Genomic DNA, 13,672 nt, shown 5'->3' with positions numbered 1-13,672 from the left:
TTCAGAGACTTTCTAGTTTGTAAATAGTATATTAAAATTTATTAAATGTATTAAATATGAAGATATTAAAATATATTGATAGGTTGACTATAAGAAATTTATAAATTATAAAGTACTATATCAACACAAAACAAGGTTTATATCATTGTTATTATTATCTCCCTTACCAGTTTATTCATATCAAGTTATTGAACAAGTAATCCTTGAAGCAGTAGATTATCAGGAAATACCCTTTCTAAGGATGCTTGTTTCCTTACCTGCTAAAGTTAAGGCATACCTCTGATATGGAATCCTGAGCCTGATATAGACAGTATCTTTCAAACTAGTGTACCATAGAAGATTGTTCTAGGAAATAATAATAAATGGCTATATGTCAGAAAAAAAGGTTCACAATAAATGAATTGCATAGTTTATCCCCTTCTTGGAGCTCCACAGTGTGCTTTAGCCAATTGAAGGCTCATAGAATTACTACACTAAAGAAATCTGTTTCACCTTGTGTAACCCATTATTTCCAATGCTTAATACAGCACAGCATGCTATTTTCCTGGCACATCTATTAATATCCTGCAGAACAATGTTCTTTAGAACACCAATTTGGGAAATGCTGGTCTAAAGTATAATTACTTCTTCTAGTTAAATAAATAGTCCATTTTCTCAGACCATTTGTTTCTTACATAATTCTCTCCAGCTAATGAAATCACATTGGATTTTTCCCAAATACGTGCCCATCAGACAGGTACCCTCCAAGTCAGAAGTACGTCAACTTTTCCATTCATCTTCCAGACCTTTAGAGAGTGTTCCCTATGTATGTGTACTTTTGTACTCACAACCTTTAAGACCAAGGCTGATGTTTCTTTTTTCTCCATTATTGCACATGTCTGAAATAACTAAATATTAATGAGTTTTAAAAAGCCTGATCTAAAATAGATAACCAGCAAGGACCTACTGTATAGCACATGGAACTTGTTATGTGGCAGCCTGGATGTGAGGGGAGTTTGGGGGATATATAGGTATGGCTGAATCCCTTTACTATTCACTTAAAACTATCACAGCATTGTTAATTGACTATCAGTTCACTTCAGTCACTCATTCGTGTCCGACTCTTTGCAACCCCATGGACTGCAGCACATCAGGCCTTCTTCTCCATCACCAACTCCCGGAGCCTACTCAAACTCATGTCCATCGCGTTCATCATGCCATCCCACCATCTCATCCTCTGTTGTCCCCTTCTCCTCCCGCCTTCAAACTTTCCCAGCATCAGGGTCTTCTCCAATGAGTCGGTTCTTCACATCAGGTGGCCAAAGTATTGGAGTTTCAGCTTCAGCATCAGTCCTTCCAATGAATATTCAGGACTGCTTTCCTTTAGGATGGACTGGTTGGATCTCCTTGCAGTCCAAGGGACTCTCAAGAGTCTTCTCCAACACCACAGTTCAAAAGCATCAATTCTTCGTTGCTCAGCTTTCTTTATAAGTCCAGCTCTCACATCCATACTTGACTACTGGAAAAAAACAATAGCTTTGACTAGATGGACCTTTGTTGATAAAAGTAATGTCTCTGCTTTTTAATATACTGTCTAGGTTGGTCATAGCTTTTCTTTCAAGGAGCAAGCGTCGTTTAATTTCATGACTGCAGTCACCATCTGCAGTGATTTTGGAGCCCCCCAAAACTGACTATACCCCAATACAAGATAAAGAGTTTTAAAAATTACAAAAAGAAAGCATGATAAACATATTTGTGTGCAATACATGTATGTATAAACACTGCAGAACACTAAATATGGCAGAGCATAAAAATAGAATACATGCACCTGTAATATATGCATATAGGCATATGTGCATGTACATACATGTGTGTACTTTATATATATTTATGTTGTGTGTGTATTCTACTTTTAAATGCTCTGCCATATTTAGAGTCCTGTAGGCAGAAAGTCTGGAGAAGGCAATGGCACCCCACTCCAGCACTCTTGCCTGGAAAATCCCATGGATGGAGGAGCCTGGTAGGCTGTAGTCCATGGGGTCGCTAAGAGTTGGACATGACTGAGCGACTTGCCTTTCACTTTTCACTTTCATGCATTGGAGAGGGAAATGGCAACCCATTCCAGTGTTCTTGCCTGGAGAATCCCAGGGACAGGGGAGCCTGGTGGGCTTCTGTCTCTGGGGTCGCACAGAGTCGGACACGACTGAAGCAACTTAGCAGCAGCAGCAGCAGCAGCAGGCAGAAAGTATTTGATAAATGTTAGGAATTGCCACCTTTTGGCAAATGTGGGAAATAATCTTACTAAACTTGCAATACTAAAACCTCTTAATAATCAATAAAAAGTTTATGTTACTCTAAAGGGCCATGCTATCTGTTTGTGTGTAGAAGTTTATCTCATTGTTCTATTTTTCTCTAGTTGATACACCAAAATCGGCAAGCTATCTTGAACCAATTTGCAGCAAACGCTCCTGTTGGCATCAATATGAGATCAGGCATGCAGCAGCAAATTACACCTCAGGTAATGTGAGAAAACCAGGCATTGTTAGTACTTCTCTAACCCAAGTTGTGTTTCTTAGAGTGTTGACTTAGGTGTTTTTGAAATGGTCTGTGAACTTATCTCTTAATGATGTTTGTACTGTAGCTTTCTATTAAAATGAATTTATAATCAGCTTGTGGTACCTGCTACTGATATTTGATTTAAAGCTGAGGGTTCTTTGTTTCGTTTTATTGTTATTGTTGTCATTGCTGTTAGATATCAGATGACTAAGTAGAAAACTCTTATTGCTGTCCTGAATAGTATCAGTAATAAGAAGCCAAGGATATGAAACTGTGTGCACAGTACCTGAAACCTGATCAAAACCCAGTCACATTGCTTAGTTATCTTAACTGCCTTGTGTTCTCTGTTCAGTCTGAGCATCAGCATTTTCCAGTTTTTGTTTTAACAATCCTGTGTGTGAGCTCACGGCCATTGAAACGAAACATAAAAAGAACCAGGTAGCCTTCTAAGTGTGTGATATAGTCTTTCCTCCTTACTTCTGCACATACTTCAATATACTTTTTTTTTGGCTGCACCATGTGGCTTGTGGGATCTTAGTTCTCTAGGGATTGAACTTGGGCCCACAGTAGTGAAAACACTTAGTCCCAGCCACTGGACCGCCAGGGAATTCCCTCAACTACTTTTTTTTTTTTTAATTTCCCAGCCAAGAACTCAAAAATTGGGGAGATGAGGTATTTTAGAAAGGATTCAGACAAACTTTTCTCCATAAAATGGACCTAGTTGGATTGAGGGCAAATACTAACCAAAAGGATAAATACTGATAGAAGCTCCTGCTAAGCAGCAGATATTGGTGTCTCCGTGGATCCAGACATGGGTTTCTCTGCCTTAAAGTCTCAGTGGTTAGTTCATGCAAGGGGAAATTGGTTATAAGGAAACAAAACTCCACTGTTGGAATTCACATAAAGACAACTTCTGTTAAGAAGTCATATGTCAGTTTCTTCCATATTGGGGTACTTCTGGTTGGCAAGTTTCATTTTTATGAAGCTGTATGCTTTAATCAGCTCCTCGACCTGAATGGACATTTTCTGAGGAAGGCTTTGTTGACATGCCGTGTTGCTTTGCAAGGTAGCCCAAAAGGAGACTTCAAACTAATTTTACCACTTCTTTCATCATTCATAACATCATAGCTATTAAAACACTTACTCTAATGCCTGGAGCAGTCTCATACTGCAACAATGCTATAAAATACCAGGGTTCATTTATTTCTGTGTATTATTTTGTTTCTAATTAAAGATTTTCTTTTTAAGTGACCATTTGTTTGGCCTTGGATCCTAGATTTCTGATTCTTCCTTTTCTAATGGTATTTGTAAGTTTTCCTAATTGTAAAGATAATGTACATTCATTATAGATAATTTGGAAAATACATAAAAGTATAATGAAAATTGAAATCACCTATAATCACATTTTATTCATTTAAGTTAAGTGGAATAAATGATCTCCATGAGAAAAGAGAAAACTAATATCCTCCATACTGGAAACGTGGTGAATTTTGTGGAAATGAAAAGAAGTCCCCTAATAACATAATGCCAGATAAGATAGAAATCAGCAAGCACATTTTCTCTCTCTTCTTTATGGTTTTCATGTTTCTCTTAACTGGCTTCATGGCTTATATCATAGTACTAATCAATGTATGTTTTCTTTGACTTTTCTCAGTCCTGTTTGACTTTAATATGTAAAATGTAGTTAATTCATTTTCTGTCCTGTGGATGTCATTTAAGAGGTTTTCTTCCTTTTCTGTTTTAGTTTGCCTTGTACACTAATAATTGCTGCATATTCTGTTGCTCCAAGCTATTAGGCTTTATCCTGTAGCTTTCCAAGGTAAGGATTAGTAATCATAATAACATTAGTAAGGGAAGATTTTTTTTCTCTCTTTTTTAGCCACCCCTGAATGCCCAGATGTTGGCACAGCGCCAGCGGGAGTTGTATAGTCAACAGCACCGACAGAGGCAGCTAATACAGCAGCAAAGAGCCATGCTCATGAGGCAGCAGAGCTTTGGCAACAGCCTCCCTCCCTCATCTGGACTGCCCGTTCAAATGGGGAACCCCCGTCTTCCTCAGGGTGCTCCGCAGCAGTTCCCCTACCCACCAAACTATGGTACAAATCCAGGAACACCACCTGCCTCTACCAGCCCTTTTTCACAACTGGCAGCAAATCCCGAGGCGCCCTTGGCCAACCGCAGCAGCATGGTGAACAGAGGCATGACAGGAAACATGGGTGGGCAGTTTGGCACTGGAATCAATCCTCAGATGCAGCAGAACGTCTTCCAGTACCCAGGATCAGGTATGAGGATTTACACCTTTATGTTGTCTTTGTACGTACAGTTGGCCCCCGGTAGCCATGGATTTCATATCTGTGGATTCAACCAACCCCAGTGGAAAATATCCACCCCCACCAAAAAAAAGAAAATTCCAGAAAGCTCCCCAAAGCAAAACTTGAATTCCCTGCACCCTGGGAACTATTATCCTATTTACATAGCATTTACATTGTATCAGTATCAAAAGTGACCTAGAGATGATTTATGGAGGATTGCACATGGGTTCTATTCCCCATTTTATCTAAGGTACTTGAGCATCCGTGGATTTTTGTATCTGTGAGGGTCCTGAAACCAATCCCCCAGGGATATGAAAGGAGAACTGTACCACATCAGACGCAGGTCTCTCTCTTCATGTGTGTTTCCAGTTCACTGAAATTGAGGCAGTTTGCTGAAGAGGAAAGATGCTGAGGGAGTTCCCTGGTAGCCTAGAGGTTAGTATTGGGGCTTTCACTGGCATGGCCTGGATGAACTGAGATCCCACAAGGCACTGACTCAGGGGTCAGGAGATCCAAGCTCTAGGCTTAGCTCTTGCTACCGAATGGTTCAGTGGTTTGAGGCTTCTCTCTTCCATAGCTAAGGACCTGTCTGACACTAAAATTTTTAACATTTTGTCTGCAAAGCACATTTTTACTGTCTGTCTTTCTTTCACGGATGCCTGTAAGAATGTAATAAAAGTCCATGTCAGACAGTGGGTATAAATACATAGGCTCAAAATTTGCATACGTATTTTTTATTATCTTGGAATTTTGTTTTTGTGATAGTTTACACAGGGATTGTCAGTCTTCACAGATTATCTCAGACCTCTCATTGGTGTCTCCACTCTTAGCTGCTTAGGTTGTAAGCTATTCCTCTGAAATATCAGGCAACTTTTTGGCTTCCAAAAGCTTTGTTCTTTTTTTATTTGCACTATCTCTCTCCTATTTCCTTTGTCCTGTTGTTGTTCAGTCGCTCAGTTGTGTCCGACTCTTTGTGACCCATGGACTGCAGCACACCAGGCCTCCCTGTCCTTCATCTCCCGGAGACTACTGAAACTCATGTCCATTGAGTCGGAGATGCCATCTAACCATCTCATCCTCTGTCATCCCCTTCTCCTCCTGCCTTCAATCTTTCCCAGAAACAGGGTCTTTTCAAATGAGTCAGCTCTTTACATCAGTGGCCAAAGTATTGGAGTTTAAGCTTCAGAATCAGTCTTTCCAATGAATATTCAGGATTGATTTCCTTTAGGATTGACTGGTTTGCTCTCCTTTCAGTCCAAGGGACTCTCAAGAGTCTTCTCCAACACCACAGTTCAAAAGCACTCCTTTGTCCTAGGTTACGATATCTTTTGATTTTTCTATCACTTGGAGATTCTAATTAGTAGTGGCAATAAAACACATTTGACTAATCTACCAGGTTTAACTAAACTTTGATGCTAAATTAACGGCAAGTTTCTGTAAAAAAAAAAAAATTTGAAATAAATCTGTTTATTTTATAAATGAAAGAAAAAGTAAATTTTCATCCTGCTTCAAAATGAATTTCAATGAGAAGTCTGCTATTTGACTTTGAATAAAATGTTGAAACTATATAGAGATTTTTTTCACATGGCAATATGCTTATCAACTTTGACAGCCAAATCAATTTAGACTTTTTATTCTGGTGGCAACAAGAGCTGAAATTCTTTTGACTATTAAATTAAGTATCTGGGGAGACATGTGTCAAAGAGCATCAGAATTCTCTAAGACATTTTAATAAAAATTAAGCCACATCAGTTTCTTTGTCCTCAAGACAATGAAGTCATCTTTGGCTGGTTTATATCACTTACACTATATGTGTGGGCAAGAAAAGGATTATAAATCTGTATCTTAATTATAAGATTGTCTGTCTGAACAGGAGTGGCTTTCAGAAGAGTTGTATTTTCCTTTGTCTTTTTTTTTCTTTTATCTTTTGATTTCTCTATGCAAAGAATTTGACGCGATTCCTTCACCTTATTCTAGCCTACAGAAGTACTTCCTCCAGCATTAGAAGTCTCATGTAGTTTCCCACTGCTCTTCCAAAATGACAACTTAGCCAAAACAGCAAAGAGATTCTTAGTAGCATTTTGATACTGATTGTAGAGCTTTAAATCAAAAGATTTATTTCATTTGTTGGGGAAAAAATAACTACAGATAAGCCAAACATTAATAAATTCCCCAGTAAAACTCTCTTTTTAAAAAATAAGGTATTTACTGTACTTCTCAAAAAACTAAAAATAAAACTACCATGTGACCCAGCAGTTCCCCGGACTGGGTATCTATTATGTGGAAAAAAAGAAAACACTAATTTGAAAAGATACATGCACTCCAATGTTCATAGCAACTTTATTTTCAATAGCCAAGATATTGAAGCAACCTAAATGTCAATGGCACCCCACTCCAGTACTCTTGCCGGGAAAATCCCATGGATGGAGGAGCCTGGTGGGCTGCAACCCATGGGGTTGCAAAGAGTTGGACACGACTGAGCGACTTCACTTTGACTTTTCACTTTCATGCATTGGAGAAGGCAATGGCAACCCACTCCAATGTTCTTGCCTGGAGAATCCCAGGGACGGGGGAGCCTGGTGGGCTGCCGTCTGTGGGGTCGCACAGAGTCGGACACGACTGAAGTGACTTAGCAACTTAGCAAATGTCCTTCAGCAAGTGAGTGGATGAAGAGGGTGTGGTATGTGTATACAGTGGAATACTACTTGGCCATAAGGGATACAATGAAATGTTGCCATTTGCAACATGGATGGACTTGGGGGATATTTTGCTAAGTGAAATAAGTCAAATAGAAAAAGACAAATATTGTGTGATACGTCAGTTACATGTGGAATCTAAAAAAATAAATTAGTGAATATAAAAAGAACAACAATGACAGAACCAGATACACATGTAGAAACCATTAGTGGTTACCAGGGGGAAGAGGGAAGGAGGAAGGGGCAAGTTAGGGGCAAGGCAAAAGCTTCTATGTATAAAATAAGCTACAAAGATATTTTGTATATCACAGGGAATTTAGTCAATATTTTATCATGATTATAAATATATAACCTTTTAAAATTGTGAATCCTGTGTTGTATACCTGAAACATATAGTATTATACAACTATGCTTCAATTAAAAATTAACTAATTAAAAAAAACAGTAGTTCTGTAAATTTTCAGTTATGATCTTTAATGCTTCATCTCTGGAAAGCCAAGAAAGGAGGACTTCTATCCTGCTCCTGTTTCTTTTTTTAAAAAATATTTATTTGGCTGCACTGGGTCTTAGTTACAGCATGCAGGATCTAGTTCCCTAACCAGGGATCAAACTCAGGCCCCCTGAAGTGGGCGTACAGAGTCTAAGCTGCTGGGCCACCAGGGAAGTCCCCTGCTCCTATTTCTTGACAAAGCCACCTGAAAAGGTGGTGATCCAAAACCCCTTTTCCTTTGAAGCTGACATGATTTCCCTCAGGGTTGTGGATCGCATCTTTGATCTCTTGCTAATTCTACATAGAACACAGTGATCGAGATGAGTGGGTGGAACTTCCTTCTTCTCCAGGCAGTGTAACCAGATGTGTTACTACCCATTGTAAGTGCTCTATCTGGTACCAGGAGTTTTCTTCCAGTCCAACTTTTGATTGACAAAAAATGCTTTTCACAAAAGTAAGATTTAAAACAAAAATAAAGTTAGTATTTGTACTATAAACAAACCCCAGAAGCTAGGTACAGTGGAGAGAGTAACAGTTTCATCCAGTTGCATTTTGAAATGAAATGGCAGAGCTTTCAGGTTTTTCATGGGAAAAACAAAAGCACAGAGAAAATTTTTTTTATTTTTCTGAAGAGCATAAAAACATTTAAAGGTGCAATATTTTAAATATTTTCTATTGCTCTTAAGTTATAAACTTGCTCTAAGGTGATTAGCTAGCTGGTAGAAAGCTTCAAGACCAGGTTTTATGTTGGTACAAGTTCAGGTTCTGGAAAAATTTTAATCCTTTCAAATCAAGCCTTCTCCAAAAACAGGAAAACAAAAACCACCACGTTTTTCTAAATAAAGTTTTATTAGAACACAGCCATGCTCATTAGTTTACATATTGTCTGTAGCTGACTTCACACATTAGAGTTAAGTAGTTCTTACAGAAATGTTATGACCTGCAAAACTGAAAATCTTAACTATCTGAGCCCTTTGCAGAAAAAGTTTGCTGATCCCTGTCTTAATCAATGATAGTAAAACCAAAGGATGAATAAATTAATTTTGCTTTAGTCCTTTGTCTTGGCATTTTTCAACTTAATGTTTGTTATTGTTGTTTAGTTGCTGAGTCATGCCTGACTCTTTTGCGACCCCATGAATTGTAGCCTGCCAGGCTCCTCTGTCCATGGGATTTCCCAGGCAAGAATGGGTTGCCGTTTCCTTCTCCAGGGAATCTTCCTGACCCAGGGACAAACCCATGTCTCCTGCATTGACAGGCAGATTCTTTACAACTGAGCCGCAAGGGAATCCTACAGCTTAATATAGGCCCAAAGTAAATGAAGGAACGTAGGTAATAATAATGACAGAGCATGCTTTCTTTTATTCCTGAAAACAGAAAATTTTTCTAGACTATTGTGCCATAAGGATGAGTGCATAAGAACAGGATTAGAAATTTAAAATTTATTATCTACTGTGGTAATATCCAAAGAAAATAGGGAAATTTAAAAAGAAACTTTTGTACCTATTTCATGGATTCTTTAGAGCCAATCCAGAGCCCCCTTTTCTGTGAACTATAGTAAACGTGCTACTTGCGCTCACTCCTGAGTGACCTCATCTACTCCTGTGGCTTCAGTGAGTCCTTTATGCCAATGACTCTCTGTCTATCTCTAAACCAAATCACTCAGCTCATGTGTACTGCTGCCTGCTGGACAGACATTCTTGAATTTTCCACCAGAACCCAAACTTGACCAGATTCATCAGCTCCATTTCCCCTTCCCTCATGTCTCCATGTTCCACCTTAACAAACCCCTCAAGTTTCAAGAAAGAATACATACCTTGCTCTCTCTCCTAGACTTTTGTGTATCCTCTGTCTAAAATGTCCTTTCCTCACCTGGCTCACTCCTGTTCCTCCCTCCCCTCAGAGGTATCTCCTCTAGGAAACCCTCCCTGACACTCCCAATCATAAGCATTCACCACCCTGTCTTATAGCCACTTGTTTATCAGCTGCCTTTCTTTTTAAACAGCTCACACTTCCTTGAGTGAGCTAAGTGTGACCTTTGAAATCTTGGTTTCTCAGGTGCTTAGCACAGTGGTCTGGTGGGGAAAGCAGATGCTCAATGAGTCTTTCAAGGGAAAAATAAATCCTAATTCTAGTTGCTGCTGCCAGATGGCTGTGGTGCTGTTTACGCTCCAGCAGGGAGACTTAACATAATCAAAGATAGAACTGTAGAATTTTTAAACTAGAAGGAACAAGATGTCTGGTCTAAGAAATCCAGGGTCCAGTGTAGTGACAGAACTGGGACCAGAACTCTACCCCTCCAAGTTTATTATTCACTGGGCTGATTCTTTCTACTAAAACTAGGTCATCTGATAAAGAAAACATGGGCAGTTAGAATGTGAAATGAGACCAGAAAAAAAAAATGTCAAAAAGCTTGCTAATGTACTTACAGTCTTATTTATTGTTTATCTTTGATCCCACAGAATAATATTCACAATATGTTAAGCATCTCTCCCCTTACATATATATTTTTCCTGAAAGAAATTCTTTTATCATAAATAAAATTTAAAATGCGTTAGGAACAGATAAATATTTTTTAAGGATCATAACTAGAACAGTTAAAATTTTAAATGTAGAATTAATCAGACAGTCGATATAAAAATGAAGATGATGGGTGTGGAAAACCCACCCACTAGAGTCATAAATGAAAATAATGATTTCTGTATATATTCTAAGTCAAGAATTACTTACCAGAGATTAAATTATATAGAGAGGAAGCAACAAGGAAAATATATGTAGCTTTAGTTATATAAATTTTACCAAGAAGACAAGTAGCTAAACATTTAGTGAAAGAAAAAATTCAGAAAGTCCGAAGTTGACTAAACTTTCACAGAAAATTTAAAATACTTTTTAAAAATTGTAGCCTATAAAAAGCAACAGTGAATAAAGTAACTGCATCTCTGGCCAGATTAACCAGAGACAAGTCTTTGTATTAAAAATGACAGAACACAAAATATTATACAGGAACCTGTACTTATGTTTACAAGGAGACGTTTAAGGGCATAGAAACATACTTATGGTATAATGATAAGGGAAAGAAGCAGTCCACAAAGTTATGCAAGACTTCATAGAGGAAGATTTGAATGAATTATACTAAATTATGGGTAATCACATTATGATATTCTTTTTTTTTTCCTGCACCTTTATAACTTTCTCTACCTCAGTAGTATTTAACTATGAAATATTTGGTCAGGAAAAAAAAAAGCACAAAGTGCTAATGTAACAGAAAACATCTGAATAAGCTCTTTTTTTCTTTTTTAAATTGTTGTCAGCTTCCACTTTTGGTCATGGAGTAATAGGGACGAAATTTACTCTTCCCTCTGAAACAAACCAAAAATTGAACAACAGTTGTAGAAATTGTCCAGGCTGTGCTCTAGGAAGGGGAGATCCAACAGAAGCCAGTGGTTTCCCATAGTTGAGGTAGTGGCACTTAGAGTCTGGGAAAGCCAAGGCAGCTAGAGTAAAACGGTACCACAGAGAAGAGAACCACAAAGAGAGAGAACCACGGGGATGTACAGAAGGTCCTGCTCAGGTCTTAAGTTGAGAACTGATCAGTGTTTGTGTGTGCCTGTACACAAATCAAGGCCAAGGAAAACCACCCAGAAAGAACTGAAGGAACATCTTCAGAGTTCACACAGGGCCAGTTCCCCTTTCCACCAACCAGAATAGAAAACCTCAAAATTCATGAGTGTCAAGTAAAATACTCAGAAATGTTTGTACCTCAGAAGCAGGGCAGAATAAGCACCAGACTAAACTTTGCTCTTGTCGCTTTAGGCCCAGTACCCAAAAGAATTAAAACTGTTACCATGTAACCTACTCATGACCCAGACAAAGGTCAAAAATAAGTTTAAAGGATTTTTTAAAATCTAGCACCTAACAGGGTAAACCCTAGAAGCTGATTTTTTTTTTTTTTAATTATCAGATGTGCAAAGATACAGGAAAATAAAACCAATAATAAGAAGAAAAATCAGTCATCAAAACCAACCCAGAAATTACACGGGTGACAGAATGAAAAGTTATAACTTATGCATTCTGTATGTTAATGAATCTAGAGGAAGTCTTAAATGTGTTAACTAAAGGTATGAAACATAAATAAAACCAAAATCAAACTTCTGGAGATAAAAACTACAGTGTGTGAGATGAAAAATATACTGGACAGGATAAGCAGCAGATTAGACTTTGTAAAAGAAAAAGTTAGTGAACTTGAAGATACAACAATGGAAAACTATACATAGTGAAATCGAGAGGAAAAAAATTGAAAAGATAATATATTTGCTCCAAATTGATCTTATAATTACACTCTCCTTATCTGAATATCAGCATGCTTTTTTGAGAAACTGACAAGCTTCTGCTAAAATTTATATGGAAATGTAAAGGACCTAGAGTAGCCAAGACAGTTTTGCAAATTCAGAACAAAGTTGGATGACTACCAGTTTCAAAGTTATTATAAAGATACAACAATCAAGACAGTGTAGTATTAGAATGAGTATAGACATACAGATCAAAAGAAAAAGAGGGCTGCAGAGGATGAGATGGTTAGATCACATCACCAACTCAATGGACATGAATTTGAGCACATTTCAGGAGTTAGTGAAGGACATGCAGTCCCATGGGGTCACAAAGAGCTGCACATGACTTAGCGACTGAACAACAAGAAACATATAGATTACTATAACAGAATAAAAAGTCCAGTTATAAACCTTTACTTTTATGGTCAGTTGATTTTCAACAGTTATATCAATGGCTGCTAATAAGCACTCTTCTGAATAAAAAGGAACAAACTACTGATTGATGCCACAGAATGGTTGAACCTCAGAAACATTAATACTGAGTGAAAGATGCCAGATACAAAAGACCTCAGGTATATGAATGGTTTCCAATGAAAGGCAAATCTGTAGGGACAGAAAGCAGATCAATAGTTGCCTGAGGTTAGAGGTGGGTATGGGCATTCACCACAGACAAGCACAGGGAAATTTAAGATGTGGTAAAAATATCTAAGCTGGATGGTGGTGATGGTTGTACAACTCTAATTTTACTAAAACTCATTGACTTAATTCAATAGGTGAATTGGATGCTATATAGATTGTGTGTGTGTGTGCTTAGTCAGTCAATCATGTCCGACTCTTTGCAACCCCATGGACTGTAACCTCCCAGGCTCCTCTGTCCATGGAGATTCTCTAGGCAAGAATACTAGAATGGGTTGCCATGCCCTCCTCCAGGGGATCTTCCCAACCCAGGGATCGAGCCCAGGTCTCCCACATTGCAGGTGGATTCTTTACCAACTGAGCCACCAGGGAGGCCCAATAAGACTGGAGTGGGTAGCCTATCCCTTCTCCAGGGGATCATCCCAACCCAGGAATTGAACCAGGGTCTCCTGCCTTTCAGGCAGATTCTTTACTAGCTGAGCTACCAGGGAAGCCCGCTAAATAGATTCAGTTCAGTTCAGTTCAGTTCAGTCGCTCAGTCGTGTCCGACTCTTTGCGACCCCATGAATCGCAGCACACCAGGCCTCCCTGTCCATCACCAACTCCCGAAGTTCACTCAGACTCACGTCCATTGAGTCAGTGATGCCATCCAGCCATCTCATCCTCTGTCGTCCCCTG

The 13,672-nt window shown here is 38.6% G+C and overlaps 1 protein-coding gene across 7 annotated transcripts in view; it reads left to right on the top strand.

Annotated features, from left to right (window-relative positions):
- Positions 1-13,672, top strand: part of NCOA1 (nuclear receptor coactivator 1) — a 219,647-nt gene that overhangs the window by 185,798 nt on the left and 20,177 nt on the right. For all 7 annotated transcript variants that reach the window (XM_027555936.1, XM_027555934.1, XM_027555939.1 and 4 more), the window contains 2 exons: positions 2,396-2,497; positions 4,415-4,817. In XM_027555936.1, coding sequence (XP_027411737.1) covers positions 2,396-2,497; positions 4,415-4,817 — 505 coding nt within the window. The remainder of the gene's footprint in view (positions 1-2,395; positions 2,498-4,414; positions 4,818-13,672) is intronic.

This window comes from Bos indicus x Bos taurus, chromosome 11 (assembly GCF_003369695.1).
Source record: "Bos indicus x Bos taurus breed Angus x Brahman F1 hybrid chromosome 11, Bos_hybrid_MaternalHap_v2.0, whole genome shotgun sequence".
Taxonomy (NCBI): Eukaryota; Metazoa; Chordata; class Mammalia; order Artiodactyla; family Bovidae; genus Bos; species Bos indicus x Bos taurus.
This window is presented reverse-complemented; position numbering and strand designations above follow the sequence as displayed.